This window comes from Coffea arabica, chromosome 5e, assembly GCF_036785885.1.
Source record: "Coffea arabica cultivar ET-39 chromosome 5e, Coffea Arabica ET-39 HiFi, whole genome shotgun sequence".
NCBI classification, from domain to species: domain Eukaryota; kingdom Viridiplantae; phylum Streptophyta; class Magnoliopsida; order Gentianales; family Rubiaceae; genus Coffea; species Coffea arabica.
Genome location: NC_092318.1, coordinates 16,603,394 through 16,628,622, shown reverse-complemented (window position 1 = coordinate 16,628,622; position 25,229 = coordinate 16,603,394). Strand labels below are relative to the sequence as shown.

The 25,229-nt window shown below is 35.7% G+C and overlaps 1 protein-coding gene across 6 annotated transcripts; it reads left to right on the top strand.

Moving 5' to 3' along the window:
• Nucleotides 1–7,581: 7,581 nt before the first annotated feature.
• On the top strand, nucleotides 7,582–24,892 carry LOC113743716 (pentatricopeptide repeat-containing protein At1g71420). Of its 6 annotated transcripts, none has more exons than XM_072048439.1 (5): nucleotides 7,582–10,146; nucleotides 10,510–10,819; nucleotides 11,244–11,386; nucleotides 12,409–12,476; nucleotides 15,021–24,892. In XM_072048439.1, exon 1 carries the CDS (start codon nucleotides 7,776–7,778, stop codon nucleotides 10,041–10,043), a length of 2,268 nt encoding a protein of 755 aa, XP_071904540.1. In that variant the 5' UTR covers nucleotides 7,582–7,775; the 3' UTR covers nucleotides 10,044–10,146; nucleotides 10,510–10,819; nucleotides 11,244–11,386; nucleotides 12,409–12,476; nucleotides 15,021–24,892. The 6 variants fall into 6 exon arrangements, with proteins under 6 accessions (XP_071904540.1, XP_071904542.1, XP_027127589.1 ...); XM_072048441.1 differs by having other exon boundaries at nucleotides 10,510–11,386; nucleotides 15,021–15,102; nucleotides 15,262–24,892; XM_027271788.2 differs by having other exon boundaries at nucleotides 7,582–10,819; nucleotides 15,021–15,102; nucleotides 15,262–24,892.
• The last annotated feature ends 337 nt before the right edge of the window (nucleotides 24,893–25,229 follow it).

The window sequence follows — 25,229 nt, the reverse complement described above, 5'->3', positions numbered from 1 at the left end:
CACTTGCAATACTAAAACAATATCATGAAAGAGAATCTTAATCACTCAAAATTCGAGGTTCAAAAGTGAGGAGTCAAAGCCCCAAGAGAGACTAGCCTCTTCCATGAAATCGAGTTTAAAACAGTTTATCAATATCAAGAAAGAGTAACGAGTTCTCAAAACTCATTTCTTAAGAAATTGGAAAATTTCAGCTTTAAGTGACAAACTTGGAAAAATCAAATCTTGAGTTTGACATGTCCAAAATGGAAAATTGTAATCGTTGGAAACTGGGTTCGGAGTATTAAAAGTTCATAGAAGACATTTTTCCAAGATTCTAAATGAAAAACACTCATTTTTCAACTCAAAACTTCAGTTCCAATAGGACAGGTTTGAACCAGTCTTGGTTTTGCAGTCATCTTTGGAAATTCGCCATAATTCACAGAAAGTGAATCAGTCCTTGAAATTCATAACAAAATAAGAGTTCCAAACAATGTTTCAAGCACGACAAATGGAACTAAATTTAGAGTTTTGATCATCAAGATATAGAGTTAAAGTCAGATGACTTTGGTACACGGATAAAAAATTTCCAGATTTGAAGAGCAAATTTTGGGACATTATTTGAGTATTGAAATGGTATTAAAATTACACCAAATTTGGCACACTTAAACTTCCATAGCTCTCTGTCAAATTTCACACAAAAACTCACGTGGGAAGGCAGATAACAAAACTATGAAAGTTTAGGAAATTCTCAAGGTTAATCTGTCACTCATGCTTTTCTTTCTTTTCCAAACATTTTGCACAATGAAATCAGCCCCAAATCGATCCATTTTTGAAACCAAGGTCGTATAAACATTTAATAAGCAATTTACAAGTAATTGACATCCAGATTTTTGAGACAAAACATTCCAAAACAACTCTGACCATTCGGCCAACAGGGAGGGGAAAAGCTTTCCAGTTTCCCAATTTTGTTGCACTTTCGAAATCAGACCACATCTCACTCAATACAAGCTCAAATTGGGAATGGTTGGTGGCGTTGGAAACTAGGTTCAAAATGCTACATTTCATCAGGAGAAACAAAATCAGTTTACAAGTGAGAGAAAATAGAGCCACAAGATGTAGCTTCTCCATTCCTCTCGGACAGATAATCAAAACAGGACAGTCAAATTTGTTGAATCACTACGGTTCACTCAGTTCAAACCAGCAAGTGAATTTTATACCGTTAGAAAGCTATGAATGTCTAGTTTTGAATGCCACTAGTAGCACTCAATTTTGAATTTTACAAAGAGGTACTATTTGGCTGTCCAGATTACCATTTCTGGATATCTTTCTTTTCAAAAACTCTAGTTTTGAGCAACTAATTGAAACGATTTTTGGTAGACACTTTGTACACACAATATACAACATATATCACTCAATTTCACGACCATACAAGCCCTAAAAATTTGAATTAAAACAGAGCAACAATGGACAGAATTTCGGCCAGCTCTCATGCATAGCTTGTCCTCGATTTTTCCTTCACTTTCTAACCATATTCATCTCAAATAACACATAAATAACCACAATCAACTAATTATACGTTAAGTTAGCTACCTATAATCCACCTAAGACTGCTAGCCTAAAGATTAAAGCAAGATACGAAACACCTCAAGTCCGCTAGCCTATTTCATGCTTAGGGTTTCAAACCTATTCCATCTAAGCTTCATACTTGAAGAATTTAGAAAGATTTGAGGAAGGTGAAGGGTTACCTCTTAACCCTTGATGAAACCAGAAATTTCTCACCACAAAACCTCCAAGAAACTCCACTGGATGATGCCTTTCTCCAAGCTAAAGTTGATCTCCAAGAGATTTTGAAGTTGGGTGCAAATTTGGAAGTGAAATGGAGCAAGATAAAGCAAGATGAAGTGAAGCTTTCTTCTCTTCTTTTCCTTTGCTGTTCAGCCGATCAAGAGAGGGGAGAGAGAGAAGGGTTTGTGTTGTGTGAAGCTTCCCTTGGAAGCTTGAAGAATTTGGCCAAAAACTATGCATAAGTCAACTATGAATAGTGCGCGAATAGTGTCCCGTACAACCACTTTTCTCTCTTATTTGTTTCACTTGTGCACAAATCCTCAAATGCAATTCCTTTAACACTATAATTATTCACTCTTATTAGTCTAGTATAAATTTCTCAAATCTCCACTTAGCCGTTTTGACGCGAAATACGCGAACTTTCGATTTGCGCGCAATAAAGCGAAATTTAAAAGAAATTCATGTAACGATAATATAATTAATTAATGTTAGGGTAAATAATTATAAAAATAATTATTTTAAGAATAAAACATAAGTCCTCACAATAAACATGCTGATGGAACCAAGGGCAAAATGATCATTTCACATAAGGGCAAAAATGTTCTTTCACTTGCTTCAACAGTGCCAAATAGTGGTACTATTCCTTAGGAATAGTTAATCAAAAGTGGTACTGTCATTATTCCTATAGTTTCTATAGTGAAAGTAACACTAGGTGACAGCACATAACAGTGAATTGTTCAAGGGCCAATAGTGGCCTTAGAGCCAATTAGGGTTCCCCATGTCAGCAAAAAAAAAATGTGTGAGGCCCATAGTTAGGGGCCAATAGTGGCCTTAGAGCCAATTAGGGTCCCCCATGTCAGCAAAAAAATGTGTGCTGCTCACAATTTAACTCTATAAAAGGGCTGTGGGCTCTAAAATTTAACTCTCTATGTACAAAATTGATTTCTTATGAATCTTATATTTTTTGCCTAACTTCTTCTCAACTCGTGGTCTAAGCTTTTAAATTGTACTAATTATTATAAAAATTAACTCAAAACAAACAAAAAAAATCATACCCCATTTTATCATAATCACAAAAAGTAAAAGATAAATAAATTTCAATTTATTATAATTTACAAATTAAAAAGTGCATAGTCATCCAAAAAAATGAGTAAGAGAGATTGTTGGAGAAAAGAAAAAAAGAAGAAAGTGGCTTATTTTTTTTTATTTTTGAGTTCCATTTATTTGATATGTGAATTATGTATTAAATGAGGGTTAATATAATCTTTTTTGTAATTATTGTGGGAGGTGAATCCTATTTTTAAAAGTTCATGAATGCTTAGTTATATTAGGAGAAGTCGCAAGGAAGTTTCTGATAGTTATCCCCTAAAAAAATGTCAACAATTTAAAATTATTTAGTTCTATGAAATCACAAAGTCCAAAATAGAGTATTGGAAGTAGGCTTGTCAAGTAGACTGATGATTTGGGTTCTGACGAGTCCACACTCGACCCACTCAAGTGGGCTGAGTGGAGTTGTTGTTTTAGTTATAGTTTTAGCCCTAAAACTTACGGCATTTTAGCCCAGGAATTTAATATGTACTTTATTAACTTTGGAAGTATTGTATATAAAGAACTTTATATAAAGTGGGAATGAGCTTGGATTGTTGCTGGTCTTTCGTCCTCCAACTCGTGTGCAAATCACGTGACCATGCAAATCCCATTGCTCTTCTTAATTTGGTTGCTGCCTTTTTACTCCTCCGTCATCATGCACCATCTATTTAAAGAGTGTATATAAACTGGGAAGGGGTTGTCAAAACATGGTCGTCCTCCGTGTGCATTGCACGTGGTTTTGTGTGAGAAATTTTTGTTTTGAGGAATATTCTTTTGTGCATTGGAATCCAAAACAGATTAACTGAAAGGCTCTTCTTTTGTTGTCTTGGAACGAAAAGGGCTTAGCATGCCTATATAAAAAACATAAAAAAACAAGCATGCATCTGCTGCGACTCACTGCCCAATGTGCCAGTCACACTTCCCATCCCATATGTTTCACCTCCCTTCTCTCAGAAACTTTCTCAAAGTCTCTCACGTCTATTCGTTTGCCCGCCAGAATAGAACAGAAAAAAACAGATGACTCCTTTGTCTCACCCATTCCTCCTCATTTCTTTGTTGATGGCCGATTCCTCTCAAACTCTCTCTTCAGTTAACAGGAAATGGGAAAGAAGGATGAAGGGGGAAGATGTTTGATTCTTCTCAGCCATCTGAATCACTTTTTTTCAAATGTAATCATGGTAAACTTTCACTCATTTTGCCTATGTTTAATGTGCTTTTTTCTTTTTCTTTTTTTTTGGTAACATTTTCCTACTTTGTTTTGATTTAGTCTCTCCAAACATAGGAGCAAGAACCTTCGTCCCTCTGCTAAGATGTGGAATAATCTGATATAGGTACCCATCATATCTAGAATTTTTTACCTTCATAAACAATTTCGTTGATAGATATCATTTTTTCGGGTTTTGTTGGAACCTTTTTTCAGAAATATGTGTCCAGTTATTGTTTATTTAAAGTTTGCAATTTAGGTTAGAGAATTTATTAAAAGGTAAGGTTTGTATGCCCTCATTTCTTATTTTATTGCATATTTTTTTTCTTTCTTCTGCTTTCTCCATGGCTTAGAGCATTTCAAACCATTAATGAAAAATTTTAGGAAGTCTAAAAGGAAAGAAGGGAAAAATTAGAAAGTTTCTTCTCACGAGAGTTTTTTTACTGCTTGTAATTTCCAATGGTAAAATTCAAGATGAACAAATAATTTTATTGTTTGACAAGTAAATAAGAAATGAAAAACTTCCGCTAAATTTGTTTTTTCTTTCCATTATGCCCTAATTACTTGCTCTCTTGCAATATGTTTCATGTGTCCTTTTTAACTAATATTTCCTTGGCACGAAGCATCTCAGACCATTATTGACAATTTTCAGATAATTTCTTCTCGCATGAACATCTACTCTGCTCTTAAATATCAATGGTGGAATTCAAGTTTAAAAGGTGATACCTTTACCTTTCAACCAATATTTATTCTTCTGCAAGAATAACAAAGATGCAAATGTCTCGCTGTTGGAGCTCCTGTTTTCTTGGCACTTTTTTTTCCTTTTAGATTTGTTTTTAGTTTTTTTTTTCCAGTGTTGTAGTTGCATGTTTGAAGATTTTGTCACGGATTACTAACATTCCTCAGCAGATGACTGGTAAGTTTTATGGAATTGAAAAGTACTTGTTATATATTTCCTTTTGACCGATGAAGAAAATAGTTAGCTATCTTTCTTTAAATTTGAGAGATTTCTCGCTTTCACGTGGTGCTTTAAGGCTGTAAATTTTGGCTCTTGTGCAATATAGCAGAAAGTTACTCTATTCCCTGAGTTTGTTCTTGAGTATGGTAAATATTTAATTCATTTTAGTTGGCTTTAATTTAGGTGGTTTTACTCCCTAGATTTTTCAAATGATCAGGAACAAATGGTCACTTGTGAAAAGATTATCTAGCAATTTTGAAAGTGGGAAAAGTCATTTGATTCTAAGTATTTTTTTTACTTTGGATTTTCAGTTGATCTGCTTTTGCATTTTTTTTCTTTTTCGTGGTTATCTACCTTGCAGGTTTATATACAACTCTTGACTCACCAAAGGCAATCTGTGAGATGTCTCAAACAATGAGTAGGAGTAGGAATAACATTATCATTTTTGAACAGACTGTAAATTATGTATCATAAACTGGAAATGGATCATATTGCTACATCATTATTATATTTCTCTTTTAATCTAAAAATTTTCATACTTCGTTGCATCCATCCAAAAAATGGCTCTTCCTTTGTTTTTGAAACTTATTTTTACTCAGTTTACATATCTTGGTTTGATTCCTTTTTAGGTGAAAATGTGAGCAGGAGGTGATGGTAATTTTGCTAGAGGCTTCAAGATTTTAATTGATTTACTCGTAAATGCTTCAAATTGAATAGCAAGAGGTATATCTACACTTCCTTCATGGTTTGCCTCAATGTACTTGATTATACAGATATACTATGGGAAATTCTATGTAAAAAAACTCCATAATTAAATAAAATTTTTCTTAACTTTCACCCTTCTGTTTGCCTAAACAAAACATGAAGGAACTTCACTATGCAGTTTATTTTCTCTCTTTTTTTTAGCTTCAACATGCTGATATTTTTTCCTGCCTATAAGTTGACATGTGATTGATCTTTTGGAGGTGATAATCTAATGAAAATAGAGGGATATTTTCTTGAGAATTAGCAATCAGTAGCTTCTTCAAGTTTATCTGTTTCTAAAACCAATCATAACTACTTCTTCATCTCTTCGGTATTTATTATATCAATATTTTTATCTTTCGGGATTTTGATTGGATGTATCCTATTAAAAATATGGAGTTTCATTCTAATCACCACGTTGAGATATGTAACCTATGTCAGGATACATGTCATTTGGGTCAATTTAGGTAGTGATGAACTACCATATATTGGTTTTGATGTCATTTGGGTAGTTTTGCTATGTCACTTCCCCTGCTATACTGGGATTTGAATTTGTTGTGTCCACTGGAGTGTTATGGCTTTCGACCCTACTGTTACAGCAAAAAGGAAATTGTTTATTCAAAAATAGTAAGAAAGGAAAAAGTTAGAGAAATTAACTAGGAATTGGCTTTATTAGTGAAAAATTCTGAGTTTCAGTTAAGGTGATTCTCAATATGTTCTTCCCAGCAACTGCAAAACTTTTTCTACCAACAATGTACTAACCCAGTGGTTCACCTTTTGGTTTTTTGCAGGGGGTGAGGACGCTCTTGCTTGCATGGTGCTAGATAATTATCCCATTTACCAAGCCTTTATTGTCTCCAAAAGAGGTCAGAATCGTTGGAGCTCATAGTAAACTTTCCTAATACGACCTGAGAACCTAAATTGTATTCCACCTTGTTTCTTTAGCAAATGCTCTCTCTTCCTCTCTCTCTCTCTCTATATATATATATATATATCAGACACAAACACTACACCCTATTTTTTTTTTTATTTCCTTGTATAGTTTCCTTTTTTCTGTTTTTAAATAGACTAATAGGTCATCTACATTGTTTTCTTAACACCATCAAATGTTCATACATGTTAGAGATGCTACCTCGATTTTGTTGACTTGATATATGACGAATCAAGAAGCCAATTATATTTTAAGAAATGCCATGCACCTGCTCAGATTAGAAGTTGGAGTGGATTTACTGAAAAATGTTGGTTCACATTTTGGTTGTTGATTATTACAGAAATTGACTACTTTCACATTGGTTAAGATCGTAAGGATAACTTGAGACGTGGTGAAGACGAGGATGATGACGATGTAGCTATTCAAGAAAAGGTAAGGCAGCGGGATGATTGGAAAAAAGATAACCTGCATAGTGTTGGCAATCAGAAGCTCAACTCTTATAGAGTATCATTTTTATGTAGACGATAATTCTTGTAATGTTAGTCTTGTATTTTAAAGATAAATAGATAAGTTTTAACTTCAATGGCAGTAAAAGTCTATTTGTCCATTTCTTAGCTTTTATCATACATTTGTTTTACTAAATAATAACTCAAACTAAATAATAACTCAAATACGACAAACTAAAATTTCTTTCCTGTGAATATTAAAATTGACCTGTGTCCAGCTATTATTCAGTTGTGGATTAATCCTTTTAAATATCCTATAACAAAAAATGTTATTCTTATTTATGACTTAGTTTTTGTTAAAAGATTAACACACTTAAAACAATATTATGCAATTTTTTTCATATATAATATTCATCATTATTAGCCAAAATTGGGTTGGGCATAATTACGAATTTTCACCATGCGCAAGCATGGTGAACATCTGCTAGCAGATACATAGCGTGACAAAGCCACTTCAAATAATTGCAACGATTCTAGCAGTCTTGTGTGTCCGAGACTTCCAAATTGTTCCTCAGCTCTCTTACTGGATGACACCAATTATGCTTTTCAGATGCATTGATCCTATAATTTGTTCTAGCCATGTTTTTAAGAATTCGCTATTCCTTCAGTCAATGGCTGAAACCATTGCACAGTTGCTCATATGGCACCTTTCTAAGAACCTTAACCACAACTAACTCTCCCGCCACCCCAACATTTGACGCCAAATTTGAAAATGTTAGCCAACTGGAAAAGGCAATTTCTCTCTTTTACGATCTCAGCTTCCCACCTAATTTCTCACTGCCATATGCTAGGCTTTTCCAAGCATGCGCTCGCCACAATAGACTCGACTTAGGCCAAGATCTCCACCACCATTTGCTCACCCATGAAACCACCGAGGATATTGACTTGTACACTACCAACCACCTGATTAATATGTCTGCCAAGTGTGGTGATTTGTGTACTGCCTACCAGATGTTCGAAAAAATGCCTCACAAGAATATTTTCTCTTGGACTTCTTTAATTTCTGGTTATTCTCAACATGGAAAAGTTGATGAATGTTTTAGTATGTTTACCGATATGTTAGCTCACTGTAGGCCCAATGATTTTGCTTACACCAGCGTACTGTCGATATGTGATGGTTTTAAGGGTAGGCAAGTGCATGGAGTTGTTGTAAAAACAGGATTTGGTGCATATGTCTATGCAGCGAATGCTTTGATTACCATGTACTGGAAGAGCAGAGAGACGGGATTTTGCAGAATTTACAGCAATAGTGAGGAGGCTTGGAGGGTATTTGACGGGATGGAGTTCCGCAATCTTGTAACTTGGAACTCAATGATTGCTGGATTCCAAATGCTGGGACAGTGTTCAAATGCTGTTAATTTTTTCATCACAATGTGTAGAGACGGTGTTGGGTTTGATCGTGCTACGCTTGTAAGTGTCCTTTCTGCATTTTCTGAAAATAGTGAATACGAATATGTTTCAAGCCTCAAGTCTTGTTTTCAAATACATGGTATTGTTATAAAGGCCGGGTTTAAGTTGGATGTTGCAGTGGTGACTGTACTACTGAGTGCTTATTCGATTCTTGGAGGAGAGGTTGCTGATTGTCATAAGTTGTTTATAGAGACTAATGGGTGCCGAGATGTTGTCTTATGGACTGGTATTATCACTGCTTTTGCTGATAGAAAACCTGGGGAAGCCCTTTTACTTTTTAATTTGTTGCGCACAGAGGGGTTGAATCCTGATTGTTATGCCTTTTCGATTGTATTAAAGGCTTGTGGAGGATTTTCTAATGACAAGCATGCCCTGGCCGTGTACTGTTTAATAACTAAAGTTGGTTTCACAAATAACGTAGTTCTTCAGAATGCTTCAATTCATGCATTTGCAAGGTGTGGCTCACTTAGCCAAGCTGCGGTCATCTTTGATGAAATGAGAATAAGGGATGTAGTTTCTTGGAACTCAATAATAAAAGCTTTTGCTTTACATGGGCAAGGGAAGCAGGCATTGGACTTGTTCAAACAAATGGATGTTGAACCTGATGCAACCACCTTTGTTGCTCTTCTCTCCGCTTGTAGTCATTCGGGAATGGTGCATGAAGGGGTTGAAATATTTGATACCATGTCCAACAGCTATGGGGTTGTTCCCCAACTTGATCACTATGCCTGCATGGTTGACATTCTTGGGCAAGCTGGGCATCTCGTTCAGGCTGTGAAGCTCGTAAGGGAAATGCCCATGCAACCGGATTATGTTGTCTGGAGTGCTTTGGTAGGAGCCTGCCGGAAACACGGTGAAACACAGTTAGCCAACTTTGCTGTATCAAAACTAAGGGAGTTGGATCCAGAAAATTCTCTAGGATATGTAGTAATGTCAAACATACACTGTTCCACTGGTAGTTTTGATGTAGCTAGTCTAATAAGGAAGCGAATGAAAGCACTTGGGGTACAGAAGGAGCCTGGCTTGAGCTGGACTGATATTGGTAATCAAGTTCATGAATTTGTTTCAGGGGGTGGAGCACACCCACAAAGAGAGACAATCCGCACTAATACGAAAGAACTAGTTGGAAAATTGAAGACACTTGGCTATGTTCCTCAAACTAGTTTGGCCTTGCACGATATTGAAGAAGAGCACAAAGAGGAAGAATTATACTACCACAGTGAGAAGTTGGCTCTGGTGTTTACTTTGATGAGCACTTCTGATTTGAATTGCAAGTTGGATGCTGTTAGGATCATGAAGAATATTCGTATTTGTCCAGACTGTCATAATTTTATGAAATTAGCATCACAATTAATTCAAAGGGAGATTGTTGTGAGAGATTCAAACCGTTTCCACAATTTTATGAAGGGGTTTTGCTCTTGTAATGATTACTGGTAATCCGCAGCTTACATGGTCAGACATTTTTCCTGTTGCAGACAACTTTATTTGCAAAGTTGCGGCTCTCTGACTAGTCGGGACCCAGATGCCAATATGTCCTTAGGTAACTAGTCTCAGTAGTTTCATTGTCACTTAACAGACTGTGAAGAAGCATCAACAAAAGAGGTCTTGATCAAGTTAAGCCCTACAACATGCAGAAACTTATAATCATGGAACTATCTTGAAGCATATAAGTTGTTTGTTTTGTCTTCCTGACAATACAGATGCTTTTCAAGTACTCTGTTCTGATCCTCAATGACCGATGTTGTTAAATGTAGCTTCCATTAGGCTCATTTTGGTTTGGATTTTTGAATAAGAAATGGTAAAATTATAAAGATTGTTGGATTGACTTCTTGAGACAATGGAAAAGCTACTGTTCCAATCCTCAATGACCCACATCTACCTGTTTTTGGTTTGCATTTTTCAGCTGAAGAAAGGTGATGTTCTTTAGCTTGTTAGATTGATTTCTGGAGACAATGGAAGTATAGAGCAAAGACTAGTCAGTATTAAAGGATGACTGCAATATTCTTGTGGAGTAAAGATGAGGAATCATTCTATGGGTCCTAAATCTGCTGACTTTCTACAGGTGCATTTTGGAAGTTTTATTTATCTGGATAAGTTGATAAAAAGTAAAAGGAAATCAGTGCACAAGGATTTGGAATTTGGAGGCTGCTCTGTAATTACATTGGGCATTGGGGAATCTCCAAACTTACCCAACTGAAGATAATAGAGAAGAGGTAAACCATGACATGGAAACCGGCTTTGTATCAGAAACATATAAACGAGTTAAATAATTCTAGCTCTATGCAGCGTTGCTATAACTGATTATTTTAACTATTTGCCTTACAGTTTAGGGTGTATCTGCCAGTTCAATCATCATGTACGTTTTTTAATTGCCTATGACATATGAGAAGTACTATTGGTCTGTATTCCATTATCTGGGCTGCAAGTGTTACTAGCTAATATTGCCAAGTCAGCAGATTGATATGCTCAAACCAGACTAGCTGTTCTCCTCTTGCAGGCTATTCCATGCATCTATTGATGCCATTCAGCACTAGTCCCTTCTTGTCCTGCAACTTCCCTTTTAGTCAGCATTAGTAAAAGCATTAACTTCTGGAGGCTTTCTATTTCTCATGGTAATTGTAGTTTTTCTTTCAGCAGATAATTACTTAGTCAGTTCAACCCAGTTGATGAACATGTTCATTGTTATGCTGCATCAATGATATTTAACGGTTAAAATGTATTCACTAAAAAGCAAGGGTCTGCTTCAACAAAGGCTGTCTCTAACATGAGGATCAAGTCAGGTAACTTCTAATCCTTCTAAATTTTTGTTCTGAACTTTCGCTGCTCTTGCTTATTATAAGTTGCTTTTTCTGCAAATTGTTATAACACGCTGTCCAACTGAATGTCCAAATATTTCACATCATAAGATGATTTTATTTGGAACAGTTTCCATTGAGTCTCCATGTTTAAATTTTCACTACTAATCTTTTGACAGAATTCCTAAAGTCCTTTCCAATGTGATTTTGAATTCATCTCAGTATGAGCTTCTCATTGTTGTCTTTTCAATAGTTTCCATGTATCATGTAAGTACAGTTTTATGCTCATTAAGAAGGTACAGCAATTTCTTTTCTTTTTTATCCATTTCAGTATTCTTCAGTATCCTTTATCTCTATTAACCATTGATGGGAGTATTAGGTTTTTTAACTCTAGATTATATCAATTTGCTTTAGATGTTTCACAACACCAAAAAGCTCTCATGATTTTCTCTGGTGTTCATTTTCTTGGGTTTTGGATGAGGGCCTTCTTGGTGTCTTGTGGTTCTTGGATTTTTCTTTGGTTGGATCTGGGTTAAACAGTATAAGAGCGCATAGTAAATTCAGTCATCTTCTGTGCAATTTTACATTGTCATTTGTCCATTCTGGTAAGACAATACTGCACAGAACTCACTTCTGTTTTACTTTCTAAAAGCTGCATTGGCCTCCCAAAAACAGTCAATGAAATAGGTTTGGCTGACTCAAGCAACCATGTGGTGAATGAACGCTATGCATCTGTCTTCTTGAATTATTGACATGATCAACATAGTTAGCCTGCAATCCTGAACTTTTGCATGTAGAAACTCAATAAACAGAAAGGGAAAGGTTTCAAAATGGAATTCAAACAAGACAAGGTCATAGCCCTCACTCTCAGACTTTATGAGAAGCAAACGTTATTTGTTTCTGTAAAACTAGCTAAAGCTTTGTGATCCAAGGTACTTCTAGAGATCTTGAATTTGTGCATACATTTGTGATGCCATCTGCGTTGTTTTTATTTACTATATTGACAGGTTATAAAGGAGAATATGGTGTCAAAAGAGTGAAATGGATCCCTAAGTTGGGTACTATGGGAGTATGAGTATGTTTCTTTTCCTTTTTCCCCCCTTTTGTGATGCTTTTGTGAATTGCATTATAATCAGAATTAGTTGGGTACTATGGGAGTATGAGTATGTTTCTTTTCCTTTTTCCCCCCTTTTGTGATGCTTTTGTGAATTGCATTATAATCAGAATTATGTTCTCTTTTCTCCTAGATGTGGTGATTGGATGTTCCATTTGAAACTTGGCCATTTTGTTGTGTATTTTTTATGGTGAATTGGGTGAATAACTTCTGTTGAGTTTTTTTATTTTATGAGTGACTTACTTTGGGATGACATATTGCGGAAATTTGTTAAGAGGGCAGTAGGTCGGCTTGACAAACATTGATGTTCTCCTCTTCTCTATTTTTTCCCCTATTTATACCATCATGAAAAATAAGTTTACAATGGTGGCTAACAATATCAGGACTGCTAAAAAAGTACGTTTACTAAGTGATATTAAAAATTGATTTTGAAGTTAACTGTTATTTGTTTTCTTTTTGATGTTTAACTTGGGAAACAGTTATTTTCACTTGGGCAGCGAATTGTACTTTCCTTTTTCTTTTCTGAGTTCTTAAAAGGAAATAAAAAATAGAGAAACCTGATCTGCTCCAAAACAACCAACATCTTGTCAGGCTTTCAAGTAACTAACAGACGTACGAGTCAAAGACGTCTGCCTTTGGTTGAACTTTGTAGTTTTTGGTTCTCTTGAATCCTTGTTGAATTACACCGATGATGTTTTAGCATGTGTTTCCTCTATTTTAATTGACTTTTAATCCATTCAACCCAAAAAGTAAATAAGAAGAAAGATGTACAGCTTCAAAGGAAGAAGAGTTTGTTATGTTGGGGATTATACTTAGGTACTTCAAACAGTTGATTTTCAGGTTTTTGATGTTGATCTTGTATTTCTATCGCTTAAGATTAAGGAACAACTTTCTTGGTGCCTGGGAAAATGCTTGCAAATTTTTTGCTTGGATACTACTTGTCCATAGTGTAGAACCCAAAAAATTCTAACAAAAAACTATAAGAGATATATTTGATTAAACTGTTCTGTATAGGGAGACAATTTACACACCTCTGAGTATGTGCGGGAGAAAGAGGAATAAATATCAACAATATATTATTAATCACACATAATAACGAGGGTCTCACATTTCACTCTTTTTAACTGATACAACAAGAAGATTCCCTATTTATAAACTAAAGTGATTTGGTCTTATAACCATAAGAAATTTTTTAATAAAATATTAATTTCTAAGCAATAAAACTCCTGTAATTTGACTCAAATAAAATTACTAAAACCATATCCTGAATAAAATACTGCTAAATAATAATATAGAAATTTCTATTTTTGAGCCTTGATTTAATATGCCAACAATGAGTCCCTTAAAGCAAGCTTTCCAATGAATCAAGTTCACCACCATCACTATCAATAATCTCCCTTGCAAATTTGCTAACATCAATTTGAATTTTTCATTTTTAAAAGTTTTTGCTGCTGCAATATTTGACACATCTGGACAAAGTAAACTTGTCGCTCAATTTGTTTTTCACTTGCTAAAATAATCCATTCACCACTATCACTATCAATAATCTCCCTTGTAAATTTTTCTAACATTAATTTGAATTCTTCATCATCTTGTCGCTCAATTTGTTTTTCACTTGCTAAAATAATCTGTTCACTGCCATCACCATCAATGATCACCCTTGCAAATTTTGCTAACATTAATTTGAATTCTTCATTTTTAAAAGTTTTTGCTGCTACAATATTCCACACATCTGGACAAAGTTATCTTGTTGCTCAATTTGCTTTTCACTTGCTAAAATAATCCATGTTTGTAGATAAATGGCTCTCGTCGCAAAATTTGATATCAATTTATTAACAACTCATTTCGTGATTTTAATAATCACAATTCAACTGACAGAATTCTTCTCTGATCTTTGTCTTAATAATCACAATCAATTAGACAATTTCTGAACCAATCTTATGATCTAATCTTCACCAATTGGATACTCCATGATCAACCTTATTGTTTAACTTGATCAAATAAGTTTTTCATAGCAATTCTTATGCCCTAACTCTGACCGTTGAAAATACTCAGGACCAACTTTATGGTCGGAATAATTCTTCAATGTTCATAGGCTCATCAAGATCAATTTCTTGAATATAGGGTTCTGATACTAGATGTAGAACTCAAAAAATTTCACCAAAAAACTATAGGAGATATATTAAATAAAACTAATATATATAGGGCAGCAATTTTACACACATACAACTATATGTGGATGAAAGAGGAATAAATTTCAGCAATATATCATTAATCACACATAATAACAAGCCTCTCGATTGATAAAATAATAAGATTTCCTATTTATAAACTAAGTGACTTGGTAAACAAGTCTTATAACCATAAAAAATTTCCTAATAAAATACCTAATTCGTAAACAATAAAACTATTATAACTTGACTCAAATAAAATTGCTAAAACTGCAACTTGACTAAAACATTGCTAAATAATAATATAAAAATTTGCCTTGATTTAATATGCCAGGTCTCTATTGGGTTGATGGATTATAAACATGTGCTGATTAAGTGTGCAGCTGAGGCAGACTTCAATATAATTTGGACGAGAGGTATTTGGCAACTGGAAAAATTTCCAATGCGAGTATTTCATTGGACTAGGGAGTTTCATGTGCATAAGGAATCTTCTTTGGTTCTGGTTTGGGTGTCTCTATCTACTCTGCCAATTCACTATTTTGATAAGCATTCGTTGTTCTCTATTCTATCTCTAGTTGGAAGGCCCTTATTCTTGGATACAGCAACGGCTACTGGCACACGTCCTAATGTGGCCAGGGTGTGTGTGGAGGTTGATGTAGCGAGGCCAGTCATTTCGAGAGTATGGGTGGCTATCAAAGGGGAGACAGGATTCTGGCAAAGAATTGTGACAGAGGATATGCTGTCATATTGCTCCTCTTGCTGGCGTTTGGGTCATTCAGCCGAGGAGTGTAAGAAAAATTCTTCTGAGATTGCGTCTCGGAACCAGAACAATCAACACCTGAGGATGCAGCGTGACCAAAAGATTGAGGGGAGTAACAATCAGGTGTATGTCCCTGTGAGCAATCTAGTTGTTAATGGGGCCAAGGAAGACCAATTTTTTACAGGCTGCTCCTTCGTCGAATGCGTCACCGGTTGGTCCTGATGCTTCCAGAAAAGGCAAAGAAATTGAAGTGGAGGGGAAGCAGCCTGCTGGGTCTATTGTGCTAGTGGATGGAGGTGATAGAACTAAGCGGCAGGAGCTTGTTTCAGGGAGTCATGCTGGCGACAAATCTGGTGCTGCGGTGGGTGGTGGTACTGAAGATATTGCTTCTATTGGTCATGGGAATCAGGATACATGTGACGGGGTGGAGGGAACATTGGAGGGGGATCAAGGAGAAATTGTTGCAAAGCTGGTTTCTAAAAGAGAACATGAAGGTGAGGTGCGTCAGGTCCTTGAGAAGCAATCCTTGGGCGCTAGACAGCAGCCTTTAGTCGCGGGGCAGATTGTTTCTTTAAATAGCAGTGGGTTGGAGAGTTCGGGTGCAAAGTTGAATGGGGAGGAGTTTGGGTTAGACGGGGTATATAAGGAAGTTGAAGTTGAGCTACCTATCGTCGCAGGAAATTTATCTCCAAGGATGGCTGTTAGACGAGAAGTTGCTGGAGTCGCTGGTGTTGGCTTTGAACATTGATCAATCTGTTGCGGTTGATCAAGGTTCAAGCAAGCGAGAAGAAAAGGCGTGCGAGCTCGATTTCCCTCTGACAGACAGCTTCGAACTGTGACATCTTCCCATAACTCCTTCCAGGTTTTATCTCATGATTAATGGCATTTTTTGGAATATTAGAGGGGTGCTAAAACCCCTAATCTAAGAAGATTGATTAAATTAGTAAGGTTGTATCATGTTAAATTCATTGTGATAAGTGACCCCAAGCTAGATGTGTCTAAAATTGAGTCGATTCGGTTATGATTATTGTTTGATTTGGTGGGTGTTTATAGTTCTGGTGATATATGGGTGTTCTATAGTAGTATTTTTATATGTTCGATTGTCGGTAATTCGGACTAGCATATTTCTTTATTTGTTCAATATCCATTGATGCCTGGTTCAATCATTATGTCATTTGTTCATGCAAAATGTTAAATGGAGGAGCAAAGAGACTTATGGCAAAACTTATTAGCTGATAAGCCTAGCTCCCTGCTATGGTGCATTGGGGGTGATCTTAATGTCATAATGGCGCCTAATGAAAAAGGAGGGGGGGGGGTCGTCCGTTTTCTATAGCTGAGGGGTGGAGTTTATGTCCTTTATGGAAGAGATTGAGGTTTTTGATGTAGGTATTTCGGGAGTTAGTTTCACGTGGTTTAACAATCGGAGAGGCAAAGTTAAAATTTCGAAGAGATTGGACGGGTTGTTAATAAATGGGGAATGTTCGGATTTTTGCGCATCCATTTCTGTAGTTCATTTGGCGAGACATCTGTCGGATCATGCGTCATTGAAGATTTCGTTTGCATCTCGGTTAGATAATAAGCTAAGACCATTTCTATTCTTGGATGTTTGGACGACAAAACCAGAACTTTTGGAGGTGATTAGAAGTGCCTAGAGTCGAGAAGCGAGTGGATCTCCTTCGCATGTTTTGTATTCTAAATTATTGGTGATGAGGAGGGCTATTCAGGACTGGAACAAGCAATGTTTTGGAAATGTATTTGATTGTGTTCGAAGGGTAGAGTCTGCGGTTGTAGATACCAAAATTTCATTTATTTAATTCAATTTTAGCTTTATTTTTTTTATTTATTTCAATTTTAGCTTTATTTGTTATTTAATTCAATTTTAGCTTTATTTGTTATTTAATTCAATTTTAGCTTTATTTTTTTTACTTTTGTTTTATTTTATTTTATTTTATTGATTAAATGATAGTGTTTATTTTTTCTTATTTTTATAAATTAGGTTCATCATTTTTATTTTTAAGATATTTTTGCATTAAATTTCTGAAAAGGAAATTTCTCACAAAAATTCAAAAAAATTGTTTTTAATCCTCTTAGATTCAATTTCTTTCAAATAAATGAAAATTTTGCAATGCAATTTCAATTAGGAATTAACTTTTTTTGTTTACCTATTTTTTAAAAAAAATTAAAAAAATTATATTAAATTAAAAATAAAGGAAAATATGTGAATAGGTGAACAAGTGTGTTAAAGGAATATTAGACAAGTGTCTTGGGTTTTAGCACAACACATGTAAAGGGGGTCGGTGGCAAGACAAGTGTTGAGCCTAGAAAAATTTGAAGAAAAAAACAAACAAAAGAAAATGGAAAAGAAGAGAGCTGGCGGTGTGAAGGAAAAAGGGGGAAAAGAAAAAAAAAAGCAAGAAAGGGGCGACGGGCAAGAAAAACTGGGGAGAGTTCTTCGGGGGAAAAATGAGAGAGAGAGCAAGAGAGGTAGGAGCAGCGGATGAAGAGAAAACAGAAGGGCTGAGGGAGAAAAAGAAAGCAAGGAAAAAGAGAGAGCCGAGAGGGGGAAGAGCTTTCGGGCAAGAAGGAAAAGGGAAAAGGAAAATCGAGAGGAGAAAGGGTAGAGGTTGAAGGAAACAAGAAAAGGGGTGGTAGAGAATCTGGAAAAAGCAAGGAAAAGTGGCAAAAGCTGGGCGGAGGAATTGCGGTTCGCTGTCAGCTCCGGAACTTCCCACCATCACCGGGAACCTTCACCCAGAGAGAGTACTGTAAGCTATCCCTTTCCTTCAAATTTCATGTTCTCTTCAAACTCAGACTCTTAAGGCTCTCAAAAAAGGAATTGGTTATTACGATTTTCCTGATGATTATCCACAGTTTCGAATATACATGTTTTATGTGTTGATTGGACTGAAATCCCTTGTGTTTCTGACAATTTTGGGGCTAGTTATAACTTCGGTTAAGCAAAGAATCGGTGAATTTTCTTTTGCCCATCTGTTGTTCGATAGAATGCTTAACTAAGAGTTCTATTTGAAAGACGACTTGTCTGCGTTTTGCGTGAGAAGAAAACGAATAGTCAGCAATGCCAAGACATAATAGCTGATAGTCATGGTAGAAAGCAGAGTTTTGAGAGGCTTTGACGTGCTTGTTCTTTGCACCTTTTCTATTTTTACCTTTTTCTTATTCTTCCCTTTGTATGAACTCGAATTGATGTTATGACATTGTATGAGAGGGAGTTTGTGTGAGTTTCATTGTCTGTTGGGAATGGCTAGAGTTGAAATCGAATTTTTGGTATTTCTCTGTCTGCGAAGAAAGCTGAAATGGTAACTGATGTTAGCTCGTTTGAAAAAGATGATTATTTGTCTAGATACATCATTTCAGTCCCTCCATTTTCCCTTTCTTTGTGATTTAACCCCAGAAATTTTAGAACTTCATAATTTGACCCTAAAACTTCTATAATTCTTTCAATTAGGTCCTTATTTTTATTGCATTTTTAACCTCTCAAGTTTCCCTTTATTCTATTATGACCCGAAATTTGAAAAAACATAATCAATTTTGTCACTTCAAAATCTTAATTGCTTTTGGCATGTTTTAATATGATTTTTGAGTAGATTATTTGTAAATTTTAGGATGAATTTTAAAGGTTTAACAATTTTTGATAAATTTATAGTTTTTGATTTGGATTTTTGTAAAAATGGCTTAGATTTGGGTGATGCTTTGTTTTGGGATGAGAGGATTTTGATTTATTTTGCGAACTTTAGCATTTAGTTTTGGTAGGCTTCATCTTAAGTCCTTAATTTTATTTTATTTTAATTTTGACCCTTAATATTTGTCATAATAATGATTTGACCCCTCAAACTTCTTTAATTCTTTCAATTGGATCCTTGTTTGTTTTAATTTGTTGAATATGGGTTGTTTATTTTTATTTGAATGATTTGATTGATTCAATTTTGTGTTTATTTTCATTTATTGTGATTATTTGTTAATTAAAGTGATGCCTTGACCTTTTTCTTTGTTTTGGAGGGTAAATAAAAAAAATTTCATTTCATTAGGTCACCAATTCAAGGGAGGTATTATCTACTCTTTATTTTGATTCTACTTGATCCTATGTGTCCCTATGTGACTTTATGTGCGTAATTGCATGCCTTTTGAATGTTTTATTTCATTTATTTATTTAGTCACTTTAAGTGTTTTGATTTAGTATATTTATTTTAATTTAATGTTTGATTATTTAAGAGGCATTTAAAATGCCAAATTGTAATAGTTAAAGGGGTTCAAGACATGTATTTAGATAGAATATGTAATAGTTAGATATTTATTTTATTCCTTCCCCCTTAGATTATAGTTAGGGCCCCAAATGTAATAGTTAGGTTTTTATTTGCTTTATTTGCTTTGTTTGTTTTGCATGCTTATGTGTTTACATGTTACTCGCTTTCTTAGAGTCTTGCATCTAGATATCATGCTTATGTGCTATGTGTTTTATGTGATATTATGTGTTTACTTGCTTTATTATGTTTTACATGATTTATTTAATTGCAATAAATGCATGACGTCACCAAACTAGTCCAACGCTAGTTGTGGTCCTTTTTTCCGATTCCACACTAGTCCAACACTAGTGGTGACCCTCCTTTCTAATTTTTCATTAGTTCATCGGTAGTGAGAACTTATAGATATAGGCTAGTCCAACGCTAGACCCTTAGGCATCATCCACGCTTTAGATCATATTTGTGTGACAATCACTACATTTTTATGTATATTTTCTACTTTTTAGGATTTTTTCATTTGGCATGACAATTTCTCTTATATGTATATCCCTTATACCATATTCTCCCTATATGTGTATTCCTTATCTCGTATTCCTCATATATATATATATATATATATATATATATATATCTCTTATCTCATATTTTTCCTATATGTGCATTCCTTTCCTCTATGTGTGATATGTGACATATAAACTTGCATTACACTTAAAAAAATTAAAATTAGGTTAGATTATTTGCTTGATTAGATAGGTGAACTATCTTTTAAATATGGGATATGGATAAGTATGGCTTCTTAATCTTAGCATGTTCGTATTCCCTCTATAAAAGAGAAAATTGACTCACGAATTTTAGTCCTCCACACTCGTTATGATGCATTCCTTTAGGTCATGTATATTTGTATAATTATTATTTTCTTTTTTTTTCTTCGAGTCCCATATTTTTGTATATTCGTGACCTCTTCAAAAAGTCACTCTTGGACATTACAAATAATGTGATGTGCACCAACTAAGTTTTGAAGAGATATTCCGATCCCTCTGATATCCTCCTAAGTTTAGGTTTTGCATCCATATAGTGACATTCAAATGTGATAAATTCTTAGGTTAAAATAAGAAAATTTTTTACTAAATCATGCAACTAGCCTTGGTTAGGTTGAAAGGATGCCTTAAATTTTATCCTTGCATTCCCTTTCTTCAAATGTGACTTCCGACCTCTTTTTTCTTATTGTCAAAGATTTGGAGTTATTTAAAAAGGGGTTTCTCTATTTTTTTTGTTTAAAATTCATTTTTAAGTGATTTAGTATACCTTAACTCAATACCAAGTGGCGATTCCTATTTTTAATTAAAAATCTTTTTTTAACTATTATTTTGGGTCAAAATCGTCGCACTTTTTAGTCCCATTTAGGCCTATTTTCTTTATTTATTTCTAAACATCAAAAAACTAATTTTTCACTCAACAAAATAAATCAAAAATTCATTTTTTATAAACTTGTGATCGTAAATTTTATTAAAAATGGGGTGCGACAGTGGTTTAAAGGGTAGAGGAGGCTGTGGAGCATGATGATTTGGAGGAAGTTCAAGTTGAGCTCAAGAAGGCTCAAGCGAAGTGTCATGCATTGCCCATTGAAGAACAATTTTGGAGTCCAAAGCCTCGAGTAAAATGGCTTCGAAGTGGAGATCGTAATTCCAAGTTTTTTCATGCGATAGTGAGACAAAGGAGGGTTCAAGGAATGATACATAAAATAAAAAATTTCAATGATGTTTGGGTGCTCAGACCTTTTTTCGGGACCTTTGGAGTCTGTTTCAGATACGTTGTACCTTATTCCTCCTATGATTTTGAGGGAGGATAAAAGGTTTTTAGAGGCTGTCCCTTCCATGGAGAAGGTTCATCGAGTGGTGGTGTCTGTGGATGGGGATAGTACGGTTGGTCTAGATGGTTTTACGGGTAAATTTTTTTATCTTTGTGTGGGATGTTATGGCTCAGGATGTTTAAAATACGGTACTGAGTTTTTTCTGTGGGGCAGAGTTGCCTCGACTCGTTACTTCTACCTCGATTGTATTGATCCCTAAGGTTTCGAATCCTCAGGATTTCTCTAAATTTAGGCCAATTAACCTATCTAACTTCTTTAACAAGTTGTTATCAAGAATTTTGGTTGATAGAGTGGTTGGTATTTTGTCAAAGATTATTTCCTTCCAACAGACAGGTTTTATTAAGGGTCGGAATATAATGGAGAATTACTTGCTAGCTCAGGAAGTGGTATCGGGTATTGGTAAAAAATTTAGGGGTGGAAATGTAGTCTTGAAACTAGACATGTCTAAGATTTACGATTGGGTGTCATGATTTCATATTATTAGTGTATTGCAGAAGTTTGGTTTTGGGGAGCAATTTATAGATTTGGTATGGCGATTGTTGTCTAATGTTTGGTTTTTGGTAATTATCAATGGGTCTTCGTATGGCTTTTTCAAATCTACAAGGGAGCTACATCAGGGTGATCCGCTATCGCCGGTGTTATTTGTTATAGGGGCTGAGGTTCTGTCGAAAGGCTTAAACAACCTTGCATTGCAATTGGGTATTTTGGGGTTTAAAGTTCCACATGGCTGTCCTTCTGTAACTTATTGGACTTTCGTGGATGATGTGTGTGACGGCCCCACCTCCCCCTAAGGCGAACCAAAGGGTTCGACGGACTGCTTGCTCAGTTTTCGCCAGGATTACGGAGACGAAACACACAAAACTGGTCTAACTTGCAAAAGAAAGCCAATAACACGCGCTATCGAAGCTTATCAAGTCGTTCACACACAAAGAAAATATGACCACAAATGATAATACAGCATTCGAATGCTTAACCGGTCACGAAAAACGAAGAAACAAAAATTTGCCACGGATGAACAGTACTGCCCACGTCACTATCCGGCCAGAATCTGGCCGGATACCTGACTGGATTTTGGACCAGATAATGGGCAGTGGCCTAACCCAAAAAGGGCAAAATCCCCTGCCAATCCAGCCGAAATCTGGCTGGATTGCTCTAGCCGGATTCTGGCCAGTGGTCGGAATCAATTTTTTTTTCAATTCCTATACCTATCCGGCTAGCTATCCGGCCAGAACTTGGCCGGATTTCTGGTTGGATTCAGTGAACAGTGCCATCCAAAAAATTTTCCTTTTCCCACTCAACTCTCGAAATTGATCGAAATCCTACCAAAGACAAGAAACCAGTAATCACCTATGTAATAGGTACAAACCAAGGAAATAGATATACGTCATGTAGACATGAAATAACATCCTCTTATAATCGTAGTTTTACAAATACCAAACAAAAGAAAGTGTTCAATCGATTCGGTTACAATTAGGGTTTGCCAAAAACCAAACCCTAAATCCAACGAGGAACTATACGAACAAAAGAATGCCTAGCTAGCTCAACTTGTTTCAAAACATGATTCCAAAGGATGTTCCTGTAAGGAAAACAAAAGTAACGAGGGTGAGATTACGCTCGTGAGATACCAATTGTGACGACCCCACCTTACCCTAGGGCGTACCAAAGGGTTCGGCGGACCACCTGCCCAACTCTCGCCAGGACTCACTCACTCGTATCACATGCATACAACCATGGACTATAACAATATCACGATTCCAACTTATAATTTACATTGATACACAATTAAGATACAAAGTCTCAATATACCCAAACTGGTTCAAGGTGTACACAATTTAGATACTAAACGTTCGATTCGAGTAATAGCGTGAGTACAAGTCAAAATCAAAACAACTAGACTACACTATTCTTTACATATCCCACGCTTCCCTCGTACCTCTGTAAGGAAAACAAAACTAACGGGGGTGAGCCAAAACTCAGTGAAGTTCCAAATATCAAATTAGCCATCAAACAAAGTAATAACCATGTAATAGTGAAATAGCGAGCAAACAAGTCCAATCGAGGAGATGACATTTCAGGTAAACAAGAATATATAAATCATATTCACATGTAAGGATACATGGGCTTATGCCTCGGCTCCATCCCAGCTTGATCGATTGGTAGTTGACACTCTGTCAACTTTCAAGTAATAACTAGCCCAGAAAGAAAACCCCACTTCACGCCATTCTCCGTTCACCAATCAACACCCTTACCCGGGCCCGCACGCCACACAAAACACGGGTGATAATACTCGAGTATACCGATTAGTCGAGGAGATAACACTCCACTCGACATTACTAGTTACCCAGGGTTCGTTATCTAATCGACCAGACCCTTGCCGGCTCGACTCGATTAACTAGCCACAGGGTTTCTGGAATTCCAGGCAAGACAAAATTTGTATGCAAGTATATCATTTCAAGTGAAATCATGGAATAATATCAAGTTTGATTAGGGCAAGTGCGATAAAGTACACTCTTGCCCCAAAATTTCACGTACATAACATATAATCACGTTGATCACGTATCAAATACAAGTATCAAGCGCAATTCGATATTTGAAAGCACTCACCAAAACAAGTATAGTGTTTTTAGTGGTCTTGTCCAGATGATACTCCTGGTTTGGAGTCCAGATCTGCGATAAAAAGTTGCTTAAGAACTTGGAAAATCATGTAAGGTTCGAAACTTAGACGTTTCGTTCAATAATAATCAAGAAATTGAAATTCGTTTGAAAAATATTCGTAAATCACTCGCTCGCTTTTCAAATGGTAAATTTTGGTATCAATTATACTTGGAAATAGCTTTTAAGTCGAAAGTGCAAGGAAAATAGATTTATAGTGATTAATACCACTTTCCCTAGGGGTACAAGTTCGGTTAGGTTCTAACGTATAACCCTCGATAACCAAAGTAGCAAAAGTTCTAGATGGTTCAAGTGATATTCGTTTGTCAACCTTACCCAAGTCGTAAGTGTAATTCCCTAGTCCTCGAGCAAAAATTTGGGCAGCATGCCCTTTGTATTTTCCTATTTTCAGCCATTTATGGCTTCATTATTTTTCTCATTCAAGCCCAAGTTTATACACAACACAAATGCATTTCAATAGCCATTCCATAGGCTCAAGACAATACAAGGACATAAATCAACTAATAACAAATGCGGAAATGAAGTTAACAAGAGACAGAATTGACGGATTTTTCCGGAAAGAACACATCTGAGGCTACGCTTGTTGGATTGGTGTGCAACTTATACCACTTCGAAGCTAAGACGAAGTCCTACAACTTTCATGAAGGCCAATTAGTCAAATTTCCAGTGTAACCTGGTCAAATTCCCAATTTACAGAGCCAACTTCCAACTATACGACTAATTAACCGTACTGCACTAGAATGGTCATATCTCAGGCTACCAAGGTTCGTTTAAGGTGTTCTTGTAGGTGTTGAAAAACTAAGACAGAGTACTAAAACTTTCATGTTTTGGAAAATGGCTAAATCAGCACGAATCCTAGTGAATAAACATGATAAACTGGATGAACTAACTAAAACGGAACACTGGAAACATCCTAAAATAGTGAGGGTATTTTGGTCTTTTCACAGGCTACGTTGCTCCGATTGAGCTGAAATTTTGTAG